At 38.2% G+C, this 23,056-nt stretch overlaps 1 protein-coding gene across 2 annotated transcripts; it reads left to right on the top strand.

Annotated features, from left to right (window-relative positions):
• The first annotated feature begins 32 nt into the window (after positions 1 to 32).
• Positions 33 to 23,056, top strand: LOC108716919 (E3 SUMO-protein ligase ZNF451). Of its 2 annotated transcripts, XM_041563168.1 has the most exons (15): positions 33 to 193; positions 799 to 888; positions 1,844 to 1,921; positions 2,972 to 3,091; positions 3,323 to 3,434; positions 5,074 to 5,224; positions 6,935 to 7,061; positions 8,764 to 8,914; positions 9,559 to 9,706; positions 10,833 to 12,496; positions 18,170 to 18,310; positions 19,643 to 19,773; positions 20,052 to 20,238; positions 21,649 to 21,693; positions 22,526 to 23,056. In XM_041563168.1, exons 2-15 carry the CDS (start codon positions 802 to 804, stop codon positions 22,570 to 22,572), a joined length of 3,189 nt encoding a protein of 1,062 aa, XP_041419102.1. In that variant the 5' UTR covers positions 33 to 193; positions 799 to 801; the 3' UTR covers positions 22,573 to 23,056. The 2 variants fall into 2 exon arrangements, with proteins under 2 accessions (XP_041419102.1, XP_041419103.1); XM_041563169.1 differs by lacking the exon at positions 1,844 to 1,921.

Raw genomic sequence — 23,056 nt, 5'->3', positions numbered from 1 at the left:
CCCCTCCGCCTCCTTCCCTTGACATCACCATGGGGCGGGGCCTCTTCTTTCAAACAGGGAGACAATGGAGGAAGCTCCAGCAACCTCATCTCAGTGCGTGACTCACAGCAGCTTCTCGTTATTTCTATTCAGGGCTTTCCCTTATTGCCGCTGACTCCTCCATCAGATCGGGATTCCTGGTACTGGCGTGCAGGTGCGTGAGGGGGAGGGACTGGCAGGTGCCTGTATATTGTGCGCCACAGACAGTCCATTCTGCACATGCGCAGTAGCGCATTTCCACGGACACAGGGACGGACTGGACGCAGAGACACTTGGATTTTATTATATAGGATGTATTATTAATGTAATTATGGTGAATGGATAGATTACTAGTTCCTAAAACTATGGTCAAGAGTAAATTGCATTTTTTTCATCTCCATGTTGTGCTTCATCAACGTGCATATAGGCTGGATTACATTTCATTGCTTATCTAGTTGTTAGGGTCCAATTTACCCAAATAGAAAAATATTAATAAATAACAAAGTAGCCATGCAGAGCAAGATTGGGTTTTATTTGTCTGCTGAGTTCAGTAATCCCTTTTGTAAAGGTGGAAAGAGGCTGCAGAGAATAGTAAAGAAATAAAAATTAAATTATGAAGGTCAAGTTTCTAGGAATAGGACATTCTAAAAGTTAACGTAAAGATGAACTATACCTTTAAGATGCCTTTCATTAGTTACTCATATTCACACCCTGTATAGTTCCAACCAATTATTAAGGTTTTATCCAACATGTGAATAAACCTCTGCTTCCCCACTTTAGATAATGGATTTGTCTGTACCTGTTGAAGATAATGAACATGTTCAGAATACTGAGAGCCTTTGTAGAGAGGATGATATTGAGTTTGTCAGTGTAAGTATCTAAAATATCAGGTGATTTTTTTTCCCACACATCCCTAGGCCAATCAAAGCTATCTGCATATTGCTGTGTGTGTCTGTTTATTAAAATGGGGTGACACTTTGTTAGTGATGAGTTGACACATTCAACTTTGTTTGCTAAAAGGGTTGCTGTGAATGGACAGTGCTGTATTTAAAATGAAAATGCATTTATCAACAGTATGTCACACAGAGCACTGTTTCAAGCCAAGCTTGCTTGGAACTGTTCCTTTTGGTAAGCACCAGCAGACGAGGTGATCAACCGAGAGCCCGAGTAATTTAACGTATGTGTTTTGCTTCCTGTGAGTGGTTAATTTTGTTTGTTTTTTTCGTTAAATTTTTATTGGTTTTCAAAAATGTAAGATATAAAATGGATATACAATATGGTAGGGTTTAGATACTAGGAGTATATACAGAATAATTCCGATGTACATTACAAATTCATGTACATGTGCTTATACATGCTGCATATCCGCAAACCATGGATATTTAAAAAAGAACAAACCATGGATATTTAAAAAAGAACAATATAATACAAGGGGTGGCCTTTCTCTCCTTGTAAAATTTAGTGATAAGATGGGAGCATGCCTGTAGTCAACGAAAGGGGTACATTTTATTTTAGTAAAGAAATTCACTCCTTTAATAGATTTTTGCTTTTTTCCTTATTATGTTTTGCAAGTACATTGTGTATCTACTGGGGATTCTATTTTGAAGTCAATTGCTTTTAATTACATAGTGGTCTTTATGCCATATCATGGTTTTGCCCTGTTGCAGCTAGCCAATCCAGTGGGATCTAGAAAGTTACTAGTCATTTGAGATACAGAATAGTATGAAGATGGTAGAGCTTTGTGAGCATCTGTTCAGGTCAAATGCTCACCCATAATTTGAAATTGTAATGATGATCTCATGACTTAATATTATTTCCTGTGCAGGAGGGCTCAATACGACCTATCCTGGAATGTATTGATTTAATTAGTAGTGATGAAGACTCAAAGGATTCTTTTGTTATTGTAAGTCTTTTTAAAAAGAATATTCAGTGTTCTTACTCTTTTGTGCTCCTCTGTGTTTTACTGCTTAAACCACTGACCGTTAGTAACAAAAAGTATCATTTTTATTTGCATGCAGACGTTCTTTAGCAGCTATGTATTATGGACTTGAAGTGGCATTAGGATAATGGCATACAAGTCAATTCTCACAGGAAACAGTACAGAGCATTTTCAAACATTATGGCCCTGCAAGCTATTGCTCCTAATAGTTTCAATATTGACAATTGCCACTTGCTCTGAAGATATTAGCATTCTGCTTTGTGGTTTACTTTTTTGCAATTGTCATCCTTTTTTACTAGTGTGCCTTACTGTTGCTTGCCCCTGTTTTAGCTATAAGATATTGTTAACAGATGTAACAGATAAAGTCTAATTCAGAAGGCAATAGTGCAAACAATGGTGAATAATTAACTTTCTCACACATTTGTTGCCCTTGTAAAGTAAACAATAAGGAGCAAAATGTATACCTGATTTTTTTTTTCAAGTTTAATTTGAATTGCCGTTCCACCTTTATCCTTTAGATCCAAAAAATGGTTAAGGGCTAGTCCACACGGGGAGATAGCGACGCGGTCGCGGCGACAAAGCGCCGCGACAGTCGCCGCGACCGGCGACAGTTTTGTATGGGCGCCTATGTAAAAACGCCTGTGCTAACCACACGAGGCGATGCGCTTTTCAACAGTCGCCTGAAAATGCCTCGCCAGGCTTTTTCAGGCGACTGTTGAAAAGCGCATCGCCTCGTGTGGTTAGCACAGGCGTTTTTACATAGGCGCCCATACAAAACTGTCGCCTGCGCCGGTCGCGGCGACTGTCGCGGCGCTTTGTCGCCGCGACCGCAAACACGTCGCTATCTCCCCGTGTGGACTAGCCCTTAGAAGTAATGTGCTTTATTTGTGTTTGTTAAACAAACAAGGGTCAATCAATTTTGTCACCTATTGGATAATAATGTTTAGTTATAGAAATGTGTTCACTATGAGACCTATTCAGATTTCATTTTAACATGTACTTTTATGTTCCCAGAGAAAAGCGAAGGACCATGTTGACCGTCAGAAGGACAGAGTGGCTTCAACTCTTGATCGCCTTGCGCTACATGTTGAGGTAGAGAAAAAAAATAAAGCAGAGAAAAATAAAGCATTTCAGGTAAACATTTCGGGTTTGATTATAAAAGTTTAAATGAGTGTGAATGAGCTTTATTTGTAAGGCACACATTGTAATATTGTATTAAAAACCATACCATAGAAAGCATCACAGTATCTCATTTTAAAAAATATGGAAAGACTCAAGAGCTCATTAGAGCTAATACACCATATTAAGTTTTTTGTGTTTCGCATTTGCTTTGTAGCTTGTTAAATCTCATATTGCTTTATTTAGGAAAAACTGCATGATCAACATGCACATGGTCTTCAAGAGCTGGAATTCGTTAAAGGGCTGCCAGGTACAGATGCAGCAAGAATATGTGTTAATCAGTGGCTCAAAATGCCAGGTAAGCTAAATAAGGGGCATTGGCCGATAATGGGCATCTGTACAGTACCAGTAGAATAAAGAATCAATGGGCCTCTTTATGAAATTTTGTTTTGGAAGCCGGAGTTCTCCTTTAAACAACAGTAGCTTTCCATTTTAGTCAGCTTTTGCTGAGGGTCTCGTCCTTTTTTATTGGACTAGATCCTTTATGGTGGCTAGTTGGAGAACAGAAGGTCTACGCTATGCCATTCTTTTTCATCAGAGCCAATACCCCAAATATTATTAGAGGAAGCTGTAAGACAGATGGCCAATACTATTTAATCATTTGTCGGTTGCTTACTCTCCTGCAAAAAAATCTACTTTACTCATCTGTGGTGCCATGATAGCCAAAGACTTTGCAACTATATGAACCTATCGCTAGAATCAAGGCAGAATTTTGAGCATGATTATTATGAAAAACTCCAAGCAAATCCTTTCAGTCTGTATAGGAAAGCAGCTAGGTGTTTCTGCTGTGTTGAGGTACAAAATGGACTAACTGAGAGCAAATTGTATATGCAACACAATTGGATAAACCTTTATAAAATCTCAATATATTTAACTAACCTTGGAATAATTATTCTCAAAAAGGGGTTTCTTGAAAAATTTTATGTTGATTATGCAATTTGAAATATTCTGCTTCTATTAAAAAAATTTAGTATTTCCTTAGTAGTGGTTTATCTTTTCCTAGCGTTTATTTTAAAAATCAACCCCAGGCTCATTTTTTGGAAAGTGAGATCCTTCCTTTAAATTTTTTGTGGCATTTAAGACATTTAGTAGTCCTTCTGGCTCTATTGTGTCCTGGCTAATATAGACATGAAATCAAGGGGCAGATTTATCAAGGGTCGAATTTCGAGTTCAGGGGAGTTATTTTAAACTACTATAAACTCGAAATTGGACCAATTGCAATTTATTACAAAAATCTAAATTTTCAAACAAAGGGTGAATAGGATCGACCCACAAATTTGAATCGAATTCAATTCGAGTTTAATTCGAGTTTTTTTCGAAAAAAGCTTGAATGTCAGGAATGCTTCAAACCATTGATCCCAGGACGTCTTCCATAGGCTAAAACAGCAATTCGGCAGGTTTAAGATGGAGAATAGTGGAATTCAAATTCTTAAAGGGCCAGTGTATGATAAATTTAGACAATCGAATTCAAGTTTTAAAAAAGTTTTTAAAAAAAACTGTAATCAAATTTTAATAATTCCCTAGTCGAATTTGACAGTTTTGGCCATTAAAAAAACCTTAAAATTCAAATTTTCAATTCGACCATTATTAAATCTGCCCCCAAGTGTCACTTTAAACTGCAAATGTAGCTTTATTGGTTATGCAGTGTCGTTACACATGAGACAAATAGTTTATTTAGTTTAATCTGCTTTTTTATCAGTATATTGTTGATTACACAGTGGGTTTAGCAGCGACTGTAAAGAGATTAAGTAATTCCCTATACATAATTGTGCTGTAGTTCAGTTATAGTAAGATATTAATACAAATTAGGTTAGTCCTTTTTTTCTGTCTTGAATTATTTTTGTGTCTTTTTAGAAGATGACCTTTTTACAGTTTTTACAAAACCTTAAGTTACTTAAGTATTGAATATTTAGAGTACTCAATATTTACTGTTATAGGGCTGAAGCCAGGGATAGTCTGTTCCAGCCGCAGAAATAAGAATCGTTTTAGAGAACAAAGTCCTGTCAGAAACACGCCCATCATCTGTCCTATTGTGCACTGCAACAGAAAGTATGATAATGGTCAGCTGCTCTTAGGACATCTAAAAAGGTATGTTCGCTTATAACGATATATAATAAAAGCATAAGCACTCTGTGAAACTTGAAAAAGCTGGGAAATTTGAGACACGTTTAGCTGCTGACAAATGACTTTTTAAATTGATGCAAACCAGTGGTACAGTATTTAAATAAATGTAGTTCTCAATGAGATTAGCAATTGATGTAGCTGCATAATTTGGTGGTTAATAACCTATTCGTTAAGAAAATTCCCCTTGGAAAGGTAACTGTTTTCCATTTTAGTGTTGAAGTTTCACTTACCTTTTAGCAACTCCAGTTCCTCCTCTGGTTTATAACAGTGAGGATAAGAGAGAGTTTCAGGCAGCATGCAGTATGGATTTGGTTTATTATTATTTATTACCAAATCCAGAATTAGATTCAGATTTGGTCTCTTTGATTCAGTTTGGCAGAATCATGTAACTTTTAAGCCATGGCCAACATAACCGAACAATGTTTTCCCACAGATAATGCAGTTATCTGATCCATGTACATGGATTTGGTGCATCCACAGTATTTTGCCTCAATACATGATAATAAATCAAACTTGCATATTCAGTTATAAAAACGAAGGAATATAGTCCCATTGCTATTGGGCAATAAAATGTTTTGTGGATAGGTAAGCACAGGTAGTGATGCAGCTGACAAAATAAGATTTCCTTTCCACCATCCCTATGTTACTTTGCTTATTACGTTGTGTTGCTTATTAAACTATTGACTGACTAACCATGTAAAATTGTGGGTTGGTGGGGCAGGTTTTTGTGTAGGTCCACTTTATTAAACCTAGGTAGGTCTCTAGAATATGTAAAGAATGTGCTAATAAATGCCAGACACCAGATATGTTTTTTTTCACATCTCTCAAAATTTGCTAATACCAGATCTGTGTAGACATGCATCAAAATGACGGTCTCTTAGCAGAAACTATGAAATTATATACACTACAACTTCTATATGTAATTCTTATCCTTGAACAGTCCCATTATATTTATCTCCGCTTGCACAGCTGTTTATGCTAAATCTGACATTCTGACTAGAGGAGTGTTCTATGATTGAGGAGGTGAATCTTTAAACTGATAGAGAGATTCATTCAGAATTTTGTAAGTATACTATCAGAACGCAAAAGGTGTAGTGAATTATGTATCTGAGTACAGGCAGTGCCATTTAGCATTAACATTTTCTTGTATGCTTTATTTTATTATTTGAATCCAATATAAGCACTTGATGGTCTAACGTACCTTTCAAAACTGCTGTGTTTACCCACTGAGACATGTGGAGTGGAAAATGCATGTGTTTCTGTGCTGAAATTTGCTCCATGTGTCTGCATGCAGACTGATCCAATGCCTGTTAGTGCAGACACCAGAGCGGGCGGAGGTGAGTGGTTTGCCTGGTTCGACCTACTTTTAACCGCAGGTTTAGAAACAGCTACCTGCCCATACCTTATGGGGAGAAACTTTTATACAGTGTTGTGTCACCAAGAATACAGGGAAAATATTTATTCACTTCTAGTTTTGCCTTATTGGGTATTAACTGTTTACAGTGGTTTGGTAAGACTTCACTTGTGGAGTTCCTTCCTTGTTAGTACTTGTTAGCAGCTCTTCACTTGTACTGGCAGACTGTGATGAATGTTCTTGCCCCATTGTGAGAAGTTATTTCTGCCTACAAGCTCTCATATTGCCTTAATTATTTTTGCAAACGTTTGTAATTCAAGGTTTGATCATTCTCCGTGCGACCCAACTATTCATCTTCATGGAGCTCCTTCAAATTCTTATGCCTGTGTTGCTTGTCTTCAACGTTTTAATTCCCCTGATAAATATGATGATCATGTGACAGCAAAGGTATTCATTTCTGTGAACTTGTTACTTGTGAAACATGTTGGAAAATAATGTAAAATAATTGTGAAACTTTACTCTTATGCAGGTATTATTTTATTACAAGTGATGGTGTGGACACCCCCAAACACTCTTATCACACATACACCTCCAAAGAAAGTTTTGCGAGTTAACTATGCAAAGACTATTTTTTGAATTTTGAAACACCACGTGTGCCTACTCTCCTTGTGAGCAAACCTCTCTTCCTTTGAGTAGCTTAAGTAGATTCACGGTTAATAAATTAAAGAAACAAGCCTATTTTTTCCTCCTCTCTGTCTCACAGCATGAAAGATGTGACCCTACCCCCTATAACTTCTGGGAGGGGTTGTCCTAGCCAAGGTAGGGCCATTTTCTGTGCCCATATAATTTATTAATCCTTAACTTTAGGATCCAGTACTTAATTGAGTTCTAAAGTTATGAATTCAGTGAACGTGTACTATAAAGAAATACTCTAATACACATATTTGTACTTTCAGTTGTTTAGTGCTCTAAAGGTATGTAATATTAAGAGTGTGGATTTCCCTTTGAATACAAATTCTGCAAAAAGTTTCTGGGATTTGTCTGAATTCTGTATTTAGTGCATTCATAATACATTCATAATTTAGTTCTTTAGGAAAGCTGTATATAACTAGGAGACCTTTGTGCTGAGGAGACACTTCATTTTACTGTACTCTCCAGGGTCGGACTGGGGGGTCCGGGGCCCACCGGGACTGGTGTCCAGGGCCCCCCTCTGGCCCCCGCTACCTACTTGTTAGGCGAATCCCTGCTCGGCGCCCAGGCGGCGCATCGCGCAAACGGAAACGGCGCTGCGATGCGCCGAAATTTTTTTTATTATTGTTTTAAAACTGTTTGGGAGAGGGGGACTGGCCCGTCCGACACTGGTACTCTCTGATGTCTGGTATCATTTATATCAAAATTACAAAGGTGCTATGTGTGTCCCTCAGTCTGCGGCAATGTAGATAAAGAGCAAGAGAAGTCTAAGGGGTTATTAAGGGAGGCTATATGTGCTAACTGTGATGCCAAGCTTACCAAAATATCTGGTATCTAGAATAAATGCCTTTATTTGCTGTGGGCTGTCCATAGACACCCTCCTTTGGTACTGGGGTAAGGTGTGGGCTAAAAGCATTTATTAAAACTTCCCATTTGACAGTATGGATATTAACATGTGTAGTCTAGGATACTAACAATATACTGTATGTTCCATAGTGTAGTGTTCATATCTTGCTAATCCTAAAGTGCTGCATTTTATATATAACCGCATCTGAAAATGAAGCCTATTATGGCAACCCTATGCTGACCGAATTTGAGCTAAGTAGCTATGTATCATTAAGTTGCTTTGAATATATATTAAAAAAATAATGCTGTGATATTTGTGCAACATTAGTTCATTAGCATTACAAACTGAGGTTGAGAAGGCACAGTCAGGTTGTGGAACCTCAAGTAACAATTATATACAAAGGCATACCTCTCAGAGAAAAACCATCAACATGACCTATAGGCAACTTTTAATGTACATACTTTGTACATACTTTGTGTGTCAGTATCACTTTAAAGCATTATTTTGCTTTTTATTTTGGAAGCAGCAGGAGCTGCCTGTTCCTCATGCTTGTCATGGCAAAATTTCACTGTATAATTTCTCATGACTGATTTAGTTCCTTTATCTTTTCAGGCCCGACTGGCTGATGGCCATGAGAACAATATTCCTCCTCAGGTTATCAACAGTTATGCGTGTCCCTTGTGTTTTTTACTTTTCAACCTAAGAGATGAATGTCTACAGCACATGTCTGAAAGCAATCACTTCTTGCGAGCTATCGAATTAGGTGATGTAATACGTTTCTTGTCTGGAGTTTTATTGTTTTGACAAAACGCAAAATCCACATTTTGTACATGATTTAGTGAATGATACTGTATTTTCTATTTATAATGATCTAGAATGCTCAGGGCTAGGGCTTTTCTGGATAATGGAGCTTTCCATTATGTTTGTCTACTAGAAAATCATATAAACATTAAATAAACTCAATAGGCTGACTTTGCTTCCAAAAAGGATTAATTATATATTAGTTTGGATCAAGTACAAGGTATACTTTTATTATTACAAAGGAAAAAAAATAAATAAATAAAATAAAATGCAGTCTATGGGAGAAAGCCCTTCTGTAATTCCAAGCTTTCTGGATAACTGGAACGGATCCCATACCTTTACTAGAAGCACATTTGCCATACAAATGTCCATGAAACACATATGCATCAATTTCCCCTAAACCATTGCCACTAGCAAATTATTTCTACAGAGAGGTATGCAAGTTCAGAAGTTACAACTGGTTTACTCTTGTCTCCACTTACTTCAGCAAATAGGATTTCACGTGGATAATCTAAACACCTCATGCACCATAAAAATAAGAGTGTTCACATGTTATTCTCAGGTTCATATTTATGCGTGTGTAATTGTTTGCAACTTTCTTTGCAGATAATAGAAGCATACCATGTCCAGTACCGTTTCCACGATATGCAAAAAATGTTTTGGTTGCTCTGTGCAAGGACATTCCATTCCAGGTTAAATGCTCATCCTGCAATCAGGAACTACGTTCTCATACAGAACTTTCTGCTCATTTTAGGTAAATATTATTAATTACTTACTCTTTTGTTAGGCATAGAACTGTGTGTAGCAGGGTTTAGTATTAGTTTAAAAAGATTATAGGAGGTAGGAAGTTGAGACGTTTGGAGTCAGTGGATTAATCCATCTCCATGGGATGTGAAATTCTAATTGCAGGTACATCACAGTTTAAAAATTGAGAAATAGGTCAGGGGGTTGTTTGATTACTCCAGCTAGGAGAATAAATCAGAATGGAGTGAACATTATTTTAGGAAAAGGTGGGAATGGGATCTTTGCATTTGGAGGGAACTGTGTGTCACACTAACTTGTATGTTCCCATCAATGGGGCAATCAGGGCTGGCTTTACATAGCAGGCGCCCCTAGGCCCACTGCCGTTCTTCACCACCTCTCCCCTTTATTCTGGCAAATTATGGTCATTGGGACCAGAGCAATGGGTATTGGGGGACAGGAAATTTAAAAAACTTATCATATCTCCTGTGCATCCCCAGTGTTTCTGAAAAATGTGGGTGTGGTTGAGCACCATACCGCCCCCCTAAAATCCTGCTGCCCTAGGCCCGGGCCTTGGTGGTCTTTCCACAAATCCGGGCCTGGGGGCAATGACTAAACTTTTCCCTGTAGGGGAGCGCAGGTTTTTTTTTCTGATGCACAGGAGAGTGAACCCATTTCTTATAAATTGTTACTGAGGTTGGTCTGGCAAGCTGCAGGGTAAATAAAAAAGTTTTTATTGATGTTTAGATTTTGTATTTTGATGGGTAACGCTAAAGGTGATTAATAGAATGTGGTCCGCAGATAGGATGCTAGATATAATCAAGGTTTAGAAGAGATGTCTAAAGTTTCCTCAACTTCACAGTGAGGACAGTGAGGTTGTGGAATGCACTGCTGGATGATGTTGTGATTCTGTTAATGTTTTTAAGAGATGAATTCTTGGACAGGCATAATATCATAGGCTATTGTGGTACTAAAATCTACAATTAGTATAGAAGTTTAGATATTGGTGTATCTATCTATCTATCTATCTGTCTGTCTATCATCTATATCTATCTATCTAATCTATCTAATCTATCTAATCTATCTATCGTGAGTGTATGGAAAAAGAATCTATCTTTTTTTTTTCTCTCTTTTTCTAGAACACGGTGCCGTAATGCTCATCCTGTGGCTTATTCAGAACAAAGCATAGCTGAGGTTGTGTCAGTGTTTTTAAGTAAAGCCTACTGTCTGTCATGTAGGAAAATATTGAAAAGTGACACACACATTGCTAAGCATGCCCAAAGAACTGGTCACAAAGCCAAATTAATAGCAAGCCTGGAAGAATCAATTATGGCTTTTTGTTACACCCATGAAGGGATCAAAACTCCATCTGATATGTGCTTATCTGCAAGTAGTGCAAGATTTAAACCTAATATGCTTAAAAGGACTTTAGATGACAATGATCAGAGGAGAACGGACTTATTTATAAATGGAGGGAAAAACACTGTTGAAAGTTCTCCTGCAAAGAGGCAAAAACAGGCAAGAGATCTTGCTATCACTGTGACAGCATGGTTTTGTGAATGCTTACAAAAATTTCCAACTGAGAAAGATGCTGAGAATCACATAATGATATCTAATGGGATTTGTCACAAATGTTTGGTGTGTAATAAAGTGGCTAATGATATGAGTATCATTCGGCTGCACATGAGCCGGTTCCATGGAGGAGCTCATTTAAACAATTTTATCTTTTGGTGCAAAGGCTGTCATACTGAGCTGCCTAGAAATGAGAATATGATGGCACATGTATGTGAATGTCACAAAGGTCATTCATACTATTTTGAGCAGGAAACATGGGAAGACGAACCCTCCACATCAACACAGATATGTAGTCCATCACAAATGGTTGTTTCCCAAACATCTTCCACAAACACAGAAACTACTGCTGGCCACTGGCAATGCCATATATGCGAAGAGATGTTCGGTTCTGAAGATAGTGTTAGGCAACACTGTAAAAATATAAGTATTCATCAGTTTCACAAATTCTCGTGTGATATTTGCAAAAACCGCTTTCACAAAATAGAAACACTATTCCGACATAGTCAGCATCAGCACGATGGAGAGATAAATATGAAATATGTTTGTGGGCTGTGTGATCTGTACTTTGAAGATGAAAAAGACTTCCATGGGCACTATCGTGGTTTGCACAGTTCGGAATATGGATTTGTGCCAGAACAAATACAATCTCTTGAAAAGAATGAAGAACAGTCCTTTTCCATTCCAGAGCCAAATGATAACTGCTTAACCTGTGGCTGTTTAGAAAATTATTCAAACAAAGCAACAAAAGAGGAAGATGGTCGTCTATGCTTAGAACGATTGCTACAAAAAGGAAGTCTTTGGTACAGCTGCAGTAACTGTTCAGCAACAGGGCAGTCATATGACATCTTAAAGATCCATAGTTGCACGAATAGCCCACAGCCACTTGATACCAATTTTGTTGTGAAGTGCAGCTGTTGTTCCAAATCATTTAAAGATCCAGCAAGCGCTCAGCAGCACTATCATGCTAAACACTGCTTCCTTCAAAAGCCTAATATTAAACATTTTAAACCCTTGGATTCACAAAAGGAGGTTTTTGAATTTATGGCCAGTGGGACGTGTGCCAAGGGAAAACATGGAAAAGCCGTAACCCCCCATGCACACAGACTGCACGCTAATACTCCAAATAAGTGTTCTACTAACTCAATCAAAATGGAACATTCAAAGCCTAGATTCCGTGCTGCTGAGAACAAAAAGACAGAAGACACCAAATCAGGGAAAATGGATATAGGTATTGTATGAATCTATGGCTTTGTGTATTTTTTTTAACGAGAAAGTGTAAAGTTGGCAGTTCTAGTTCCAAGTCTTCATTAAAGAGGACATTTTCTTGTTTGTAATTACACTCATCATTAGTAATAATAAATAATATATGGTGCCAGATTTCAATCTTGGCTAAAAAGTTCTGTCTTAAAGGAGGAAGAAAGATGAAATAACCTGTGGTCCCAATTGTTAGACAGTAAAGTGAAAAACATAGCGTTTGCTTAAAATTCACTTATCACTCTACCATGCTTGTGCCAGTCTGGAAGAAAAAGTGCAAGTAAGTCGTGCTCTGCTTCTACAGAAGTACCCCGGGCCGGTGCAGTTTTCACAACCAGGAGCACAGACCTGGTGTATTAGATAGGGATGCACTGAATCCAGGATTTGGTTTGGGATTCGGCCTTTTTCAGCAGGATTCGGATTGGACCGAATCCCAATTTGCATATGCAAATTAGGGACGGGGAGGGAAATCGCGTGACTTTTTGTCACAAAATAAGGAAGTAAAAAATGTTTTCCCTTTCTCACCCCTAATTTACATATGCAAATTAGGGTTCGGTATTCGGCCGAATCTTTCGAGAAGGATTCGTGGGGTTCGGCCGAATCCAAAATAGTGGATTCTGTGCATCCATAGTATCAGATATGTGATTATAATTACAGGGGGATGGCTAATATTTGCCACCCCCCTAGTAATTTCACCTTTTTTTCTTCTTTAAATAACTCCCCATACAGATGAACATGATGTAACAGTCCTTGCCCGGAAGGACAATAGGACGGGAAGCAAATTGCACTGTCACGCTCTACCTTTGCATAGTCCTGGAAGCTGCAAGCTTTTTTACACCCTAGGGAAGCAGCCAGTAGTTTTTTTTTAGGGAAGTTGCCAATATCACTAAAGGCATCTTTTAAAACTATATTCCCTCTTGTTTTGAGGTGTGATGTGCAATGGCAAAAACTTCTTTTTGACCCCATATATACATTTTTAAAGAGCAGAAGTCAAATTATGGCAGTTTCAGGGTTAATGTTATAAGTCTCTGCAATACACAGAGTAGATATGTGCAGTTCTGCAAATTTGGTCAGACCAATTTTGTGTCTTGTAGAGCATGCCTGCATATATACAGTATATGACAAGTGCCTCCTTCAGGCACATCCACAGTGTGAAATACTGATATCTTACATCTTACATTTACCAGTGTCTCCCTAAGGTCTACATTTAGAGATGTCGCGAACTGTTCGCCGGCGAACTTGTTCGCGCGAACATCGGGTGTTCGCGCTCGCCGGAAGTTCGCGAACGTCGCGCGACGTTCGCCATTTTGGGTTCGCCATTGTTGGCGCTTTTTTTTGCCCTCTCACCCCAGACCAGCAGGTACATGGCAGCCAATCAGGAAGCTCTCCCCTGGACCACTCCCCTTCCCTATAAAAACCGAAGCCCTGCAGCGTTTTTTCACTCTGCCTGTGTGTGCTGAAGAGATAGTGTAGGGAGAGAGCTGCTGCCTGTTAGTGATTTCAGGGACAGTTGAAAGTTTGCTGGCTAGTAATCGTTTTGATACTGCTCTGTTATTGGAGGGACAGAAGTCTGCAGGGGTTTGAGGGACATTTTAGCTTAGGTAGCTTTGCTGGCTAGTAATCTACCTTCTACTGCAGTGCTCTGTATGTAGCTGCAGTGGGCAGCTGTCCTGCTTCTGATCTCATCTGCTGACTGCTGCAATAACAGTAGTCCTTGTAAGGACTGCTTTTATTTATTTTTTTGTTGTTTTACTACTACTACTACTACTACTACTATAAGAGCCCAGTGCTATTAGTCTAGCAGTGTTGGGGAGTGGGACTGGTGTGCTAATCTGCTGCTCCTAGTAGTTCAGCAGCACCAACTTTAATTTTTTTTTTTAATATTCATTTTTTTTTATTTTACTTTTTTTATTTTACTACCGCTGTAGTAGTGTATAAGTTGACCTTTTAGGCATTATTTGCCCTGTAGGCATTATTTGCACACTGTTTTCTTCAACCCGCCATCGAGCTGTGTGACCTTGTTCCCATTCTGTCTAAATATCCATAATATTACCGTCTCCAGAAAAAACACCGGAGTCACTTTTTTCAAGCAGCATTCATATATTTTACGTAATCCGTATCCACCGCTGTAGTAGTGTATACGTTGGCCTTGTAGGCATTATTTGCACACTGTTTTCTTCAACCCGCCATCGAGCTGTGTGACCTTGTTCCCATTCTGTCTAAATATCCATAATATTACCGTCTCCAGAAAAAACACCGGAGTCACTTTTTTCAAGCAGCATTCACATATTTTACGTAATCCGTATCCACCGCTGTAGTAGTGTATACGTTGGCCTTGTAGGCATTATTTGCACACTGTTTTCTTCAACCCGCCATCGAGCTGTGTGACCTTGTTCCCATTCTGTCTAAATATCCATAATATTACCGTCTCCAGAAAAAACACCGGAGTCACTTTTTTCAAGCAGCCATAATATATTTTACGTAATCCGTATCCACCGCTGTAGTAGTGTATACGTTGGCCTTGTAGGCATTATTTGCACACTGTTTTCTTCAACCCGCCATCGAGCTGTGTGACCTTGTTCCCATTCTGTCTAAATATCCATAATATTACCGTCTCCAGAAAAAACACCGGAGTCACTTTTTTCAAGCAGCATTCATATATTTTACGTAATCCGTATCCACCGCTGTAGTAGTGTATACGTTGGCCTTGTAGGCATTATTTGCACACTGTTTTCTTCAACCCGCCATCGAGCTGTGTGACCTTGTTCCCATTCTGTCTAAATATCCATAATATTACCGTCTCCAGAAAAAACACCGGAGTCACTTTTTTCAAGCAGCATTCATATATTTTACGTAATCCGTATCCACCGCTGTAGTAGTGTATACGTTGGCCTTGTAGGCATTATTTGCACACTGTCTACAAGGTCAACGTATGGCGAAAAATTACTATTTTCAGCATTTATATGGCATATTTTTTCTGGCAACTGTGCTTCAGTGGCTGCGTCCAAAAAAACTGGGCAAACAATGTCTACAAGGTCAACGTATGGCGAAAAATGACTATTTTCAGCATTTATATGGCATATTTTTTCTGGCAACTGTGCTTCAGTGGCTGCGTCCAAAAAAACTGGGCAAACAATGCCTACAAGGTCAACGTATGGCAGTTGTTTAAAGAGAACAGTAGATTACTAGCCAGCAAAGCTACCTAAGCTAAAATGTCCCTCAAATCCCTGCAGACTTCTGTCCCTCCAATACAGAGCAGTATCAAGCAGATTACTAGCCAGCAAACTTACTATCATCTGTCCCTGAAATCACTAACAGCTCTCCCCCTACACTATCTCTTCCAAGCACACACAGGCAGATTTTTCAGATACATTTTTGCCCTTGATCCCCCTCTGGCATGCCACTGTCCAGGTCGTTGCACCCTTTAAACAACTTTAAAATCATTTTTCTGGCCAGAAATGTCTTTTCTAGATGTTAAAGTTCGCCTTCCCATTGAAGTCTATGGGGTTCGCGAACCGTTCGCGAACCGCTCGCATTTTTGCGCAAGTTCGCGAATATGTTCGCGAACTTTTTTTCCGACGTTCGCTACATCCCTATCTACATTCCATGTGACAGATTGCATCCATTAGTAGTATATTCACTTAAAAACACCTCCGATTCAGATTATTTTTTACATGTCACATTATTCTAGGGGAATTAAATGATGTATGCTTTTAGTTGTACCAAGAGAGTTCATATACAAATTGTTTATATGTGGTTTGTGCATAGTTTAAATGTGAATAATCCTCCACAAATCTGGCAATATTTAGTTTAAGAAGCCAATACAAGTGGATAGATAGGCGTGTAAGGTATGCTTTTCCAAAATAAATTCTTAAAAATAATCTCTATGCATAAAAAAGGCCGAAATGTCCAATGTTCAGACACAATAAAAGAGCTTAAACCTAAATATTGATGCCATTGTATGAATGGCATTTTCTCTTAGTTCTGTATGAGCTAATAAAATTCAGCTACATATTAAAGGACTGCCGGGTACAAGAATACATTTCCACATTGCATTGATTTTTATGTAGCATCAAAGATTAGGTAAAAGGGGTTGGCATTAAAGTAACAGTTCAGTGTGAAAATAAAAACTGGGCAAATAGCCTGTGCAAAATAAAACATGTTTCTAATATAGTTAGTTAGGCAAATATGTAATTTATAAAGGCTGAAGTGACTGGATGTCTGACATAATAGCCAGAACACTACTTCCTGCTTTGCAGCTCTATAACTGAGTTAGTCAGCGACTTGAAGGGGGGCCACATGGTACATTTCTGTTCAGTGAGTTTGTAATTGATCCTCAGCATTCAGCTCAGATTCAAAAGCAACAGATATGACCCATGTGCCCCCCCTCAAGTCTCTGGATACTGCCTGGTTACCAGGGTAACCAGTCAGTGTAAACCAAGAGAGCTGAAAAGCAGGAAGTAGTGTTCTGGTTATTATGTTAGACATCCAGTCACTCCAGCCTTTATACATTACATTTTTGCCCAACTAACAATATTAGAAACATTTCTTATTTTGCACAGTCTATCTATTTACCCAGTTTTTATTCCTTTAAAAGAAATTTTGGATTGGGGATAAATCCTTACCTTCTTTGTGTATGACCAAACTGCACAGGACGATTGTCTGGGTATAAAAGAAATGAAGTCTTGCAACATTTGGAGCCTGAAGGCCAGATATGGCATTTCAGATGATTTATATGTTGCTCAGCTCACCCATCTGCACAATTAACTTCTTTGTATGACAACATTTTATTGTAATCCAGCTCCTAGACATGAGAAATGGTCATTCACAACATTATAAAGTAGGAATGTACTAAATCTTGGAATCAATTCGGGGGTCAGCCAAATATGAGCCTTTCTCATCAGAAGCAGGTGAATCCAAACCCTTAAGAGTATGTGAATTTCCGCAAGCTGATGCAAATTCAGGAAGGTTTGGAAAAATCCCCAATATAGGGATTCTGTGCATCCCTAATACATAGAAATTCTTCCCCTTTTTTCATTGAGCTCAGACCTGCAGAGATCCATTCAAACCAGTGGGCACATACATACTCAAGATTCTGGAATTCTTGAGTTGATTTACCAGTAAAGTTTATATGATGTATAGTTGTTTATAAGATTTTAGATTCTCTGAGATATATTTTAGGGATGCATCGAATCCAGGATTCGGTTCGGGATTCGGCCAGTATTCTGCCTTTTATTAGCAGGATTCGGCCGAATCCTTCTTGCCGACCAAACCGAATCCTAATTTGCAAATTAGGGGTGGGGAGGGAAATCACGTGCCCTTCTTTGTCACAAAACAAGGAAGTAGAATTTTTTTCCCCTTCCCACCCCTAATTTTCATATGCAAATTAGGGTTCAGTTCGGTATTCGGCCGAATCTTTAACAAAGGATTCGGGGGTTCGGCCGAATCCAAAATAGTGAATTCGGTGCATCCCTAATATATTTATCAAAATGTAAACTGTATTCTAAGTACAATGCAGTACCTCTGGGGTTATTTTCTGAGTGTCTTCTCAGTTATTATTTAATGAGTAATACATTATTAAAGCAAAATTACTCTAGATAACATTGTTTCAACTGTGTCATGGTTTTTTTTTTTTTCACCCTATTAGAAGAATCCGTCGAGTTGCCTGATTTGGAGTTTCTCCGTACCATGACACACATTGTGTTTGTTGATTTGGATAACTGGGCTCAGTTCTTCTCACATTTGCCAGGATACCTTAATCAGGGAACATTTGTCTGGGGCTTTCAAGGTAAAGGGAAACTTAATATTTGGCATTATCAGTGTATTGAATTCTCTAACAAGACCATGAATGAAGGGAGAATTGTATAGAACATACAGTATGTGCAAATTTGACCTCTAAACAGAAGCTATTTTAGGCTTAAAGAACACTATTTACCAAAGCTATATATTTTGTGTAACCTAAAACAGGAATAATGAGATGATGTATTCAAAATAATACAGTTGCATTTCTCTATTGCCAAATAACTGAATTTTTACTAGTTTTGTGCCTTAGCTAGACTCAAATGTTTGGTCTAAATAAAAAAAAAACAAAAGAAACACTGACACATTCCAGTGGTGGGCTTGAGGGCAGTATGCTGATCCAGTAAACTGCAGTTTTATTTACATTTTTCTTTCTGAAGGAAGACATCAACCCTGTTTCTGATGTCTGGTGTTAGATTACCAAGATATCCCTAGGCTGCAAATTGTTAAGGGACATAACTCCCACCATGACAGTTGAAGGGTGAAAATGCAATATAATGATTCCATTGGAAAAACCGCAATCATGCTAGAGAAATGACAGTCTCCAAGTGTCCTGCTATACTTACTACACCTATGATGACTGCTTTGTTGCTGTAAATAACTTATAAAATAATATAAATGGTGCACAGCAAGGAGGTGCAGTGGTTAGCACTGCTTCATTGCAGCACTGGGGTTAAGTTCAGTTTCAGCCAGGGCATTATGTGCAATGAGTTTGTATGTTAGTCTTCTTTGGGTACATTGCTTTTCTCCCACACTAAGGGATCTTAGATTGTAAGCTGCACTGGGGCAGGGACTTGTGTGAATGATGTATTCTCTGTAAAGCACTGCTGAAATGTTTCAGGACGACACATACACACCACACACATTTAAACACAGGTGTGTGTGTATGTATGTATATATAAAAAAATCAAAGTTTGGAATAAAGCATTCCAGGGCCAGCACTTTTTATTTTACACACATCACAGTGCTCCTCGATTATTTGATCGAAAATTGTCCTTGCTTGATTTGACACTCTCTCTCTCTCTCTCTCTCTCTCTCTCTCTCTCTCTCTCTCTCTCTCTCTCTCTCTCTCTCTCTCTCTCTCTCTCTCTCTCTCTCTCTCTCTCTCTCTCTCTCTCTCTCTCTCTCTCTCTCTCTCTCTCTCTCTCTCTCTCTCAAATCAAGCAATCTCGGGTGCACGGACAATTTTCAATCATATAATCCGAGGAGCACTGTGATGTGTGTAAAATAAAAAGTGCTGGCCCTGGAATGCTTTATTCCAAACTTTGATTTTATTTATATATATATATATATATATAATTTTATAATGTCTGTTTTGTAGGAGGGAAGAGCAACTGGAAGCGCCCAGTTAAGTGCAAAATCTTCAATTACCTATCCAACACTGGTTCGTTCTTCCTTCATCCCCACTGTAGTGATCGAAAGGATGCAGCTGATTTTGCTATATGCATGCATGTAAGCGTGAGCTGTGTTTTCCTTCTTTGTTTCCTTTTTTTCCTCCATACTTTTGGTTAACATCACATTAGATACTGCAAATAATTTTCTGTCATGGGAAAGAGCAATCGTCTTGGAAGATGTTAACAGCTTTGTAAGATATTTATAAACCTACAAAACTTTACAATGAGATCTAAAAGTTTGCTAAAGACTATTCAGTTCGGACTGTTAAAAGCACTGTGTATTTAGCTAAATATTATCCAACATTTTTTCACTGAAGTCTGTGATTTTCATTTCAGGCAGGACGTTTAGATGAACAGCTTCCAAAGCAAATTCCATTTACCATACTCTCTGGTGATAAAGGCTTTCTGGAATTGGAGAGCCAGTTTAAGAAAACTCAGCGGCCAGCTCACATTCTGAATCCTCACCACTTGGAGGGAGATATGATGTGTGCACTTCTAAACAGCATATCTGATACAATGCAAGGTACACTGCTTGTGAGAGTGTTTGGACTAAGATAACACAAAACCAATGATGGTGATAGAAAGATTAGATAAATATCAAAGTCTGCACTTTGTTCAGTGCCCCATCTCTATCAGAAACAATTCATAATTAATAAGGTAACTAGAATTTGAAGGACAAAATGTAAAAAAATAAATATTAGAAACTTCTGATTGAACTTCATGTGAGTTTTGTTTTTTAAAATACACATAATTTGTCCTGTGTGCTATACTCTGCTGTTTGTCTGTGTTCACATGTAGCATAAATAGAAAACATTAAGTCTGCATAAACAATCACAACTCCCCTCTCGCAGTTTTTTATTAAACTTCACAAACTAGCAGGCTACTCTCAATTTCTCAATTTTGCCATACAGAAGGGAAGAAGAGCGGAATGTTACTGATATATCCTTTCCTACACACACAGCTGCACTGCTCTTTGGTACTTATTATAATCATGAGACACTTATGGTTTATCCTATTGCAAGATTATTTCTCAGTATGAGAAATTTGTGTATGAAGTTAAGACTGACACTTTCCTAAAAATTTTCTTTTAGTATAGATTCTTCTCTTTCAGGAAAAATATTGATAGTACTTTCCTTTCAAATAAAATAGACAGTACGATGTTATTTTAACTTGGATTTTGGATTTTAATCCTTTAATTTACTGCACAATTAATTTGTGGATCTGTTTATATGGATATTAGGGATGCACCGAATCCAGGATTCGGTTCGGGATTCGGGCTCTGCCTTTTTTTAGCAGGATCCGGATTCGCCCGTATCCTTTTGCCCAGCCGAATCGAATCCTAATTTGCATATGCAAATTAAGGACGGGAGGGAAATCGCATGACTTTTTGTCACAAAACAAGGAAGTAAAAAATGGTTTCCCCTTCCCACACCTAATTAGCATATGCAAATAAGGGTTCAGATTTGGTTCTGTATTCGGCTGAATCTTTCGCGACGGATTCGGGGGTTTGGCCGAATCCAAAATAGGGGATTTGGTGCATCCCTAATGGATATGATAGTGAGAATTTTGTATATTGGTGATCATTTATAAATGGTAGTAGAAGCAGGCAACACCAAGCTGGGGCAGGACCGAACTCATTGCATGTACAAAGGGAGATCATAAAATTACTGAATGTTAGGATAGTTTTACACTGATAAGCTGAATAACTACAGTTACAGAATCATAGCATAGATACAGTGCCTGTATATGGCCCCATAAGTTAATCAAATTCCCCTTCATCACAAAATTAAACCAGGAAGTGTTAATAGACCTGACACATTTTTTAAAGTCTTTACCAGTTTTCAGTGTAAATAACTGCTAGTAATAAAATGAAGAATGATGTTCTACACCACTATATGCATATTATAATTTTTGCGTTCTGCCATTTCTACAGATGCAAATGATAAAACAGAAGATGCTCTAACAGAACTGGATGAAGGTTTGTTCATTTATATATACTAATTTCCTGACCATCATTTTTATATGTGTATTGGAGAGCCAAATCCAGTATTGCTACTTGGGGAGATTAGATGTCCAGCGACATCTCCTCTTCTTCGGACGACTAATGGACACTGAACAAATTCCCACCAGCTAGAATGTGAATCGCTGGCGGGATGGCACTCGGATCACTTCAGGTTTTCAGAAGTCGCCCGAAGTTTCCTTGTGAGGCAACTTTGAGCGACTTCGGAAAACAAAGAGTGCCATCCCACCGGTGATTTACATTTTAGCTGGCGGGAAGGCATTTCGGGGAGATAAGTCGTCTGAAGAAGAGGCGATTTGTCTCTGGGCGACTAATCTCACCCTAACAATACATTTGGGCAATAATACATTTGTTTGGATTTCAGTAGCCTTGGGGGCACTCAAATTTACTGCGACTCAATTATCTGATTGTCAACCAGAGTAGTATGGCGCTTTGATATATTTTATCAAATGACTCCAATTGAAAGCTATACAGAAATAATGAAATCTTGTGGCATTGTTCTTGCAAGACTTTAAAGCTATAGTATAGGACAGTGATTTATCAACAGTATGGCAGGTCCCGTATGGAGCAGAACCTTGAGTTTTCCAGCCTGAAAACCAGGTAGGGCGAGATTAAGCATTAAACCTTGCTGTTATTGATAGTCTTGGAAATACTTGTGATACAGTAATCTTGTAAGTAGAAAATGGGAGCCTGAAAAAATGTTGCCTTCCCCTTTGAACTCACAGATTTTGACAGCTGCTGGATAAAACGGTTTGTTCTTACATGTATGTATTTATTTTTTACAACACAGATGCCAATTTGAAAGAAGCTATCAGAAGAAGTATGACAGAGATGTAAAGCAGGAATAAAAACATTACCTTAAAATAGAGCTGCCATTCCCTTAGAGTAATATGGAGCATGGTATATTCCAGATATGCGATTAACTAGCACTTCAGTAATCCATCTTATATGAAGCCTGTCCTGACACAAACTCTGGTAACAATTTCCTACTTGTTTGTATCCATCTTTCTGGAATAACCTCTATTAAACATGTGCAGGTACAACAACCAAATCAGGTTTACGTTTTACATGAATTTTGCTTTATTTCCCTGATTCTGGAATCAAACTTCAAATCTTTGATTTTTCTTTTCTTTTTTTTTAAACTTTTTAAATCTTACTTTTTTTTCCTGAAATGTGTCTGCAGGGGGGCAGTGATTGTCCATTTAAAAGTGTTTGTCTTTTTTTACCTATCTATCCTTTTCATATGTGTTGATATATATTTAAAAAATAAATTTATTTTGAAGAATATTGACTTATACCCTTTCAAGATTATTAAATTAAA

Source organism: Xenopus laevis, chromosome 5L (genome assembly GCF_017654675.1).
Source record: "Xenopus laevis strain J_2021 chromosome 5L, Xenopus_laevis_v10.1, whole genome shotgun sequence".
NCBI classification, from domain to species: Eukaryota; Metazoa; Chordata; class Amphibia; order Anura; family Pipidae; genus Xenopus; species Xenopus laevis.
Note: the sequence above shows the minus strand (reverse complement) of the source record. Positions and strands in the feature narration are given on the sequence as shown.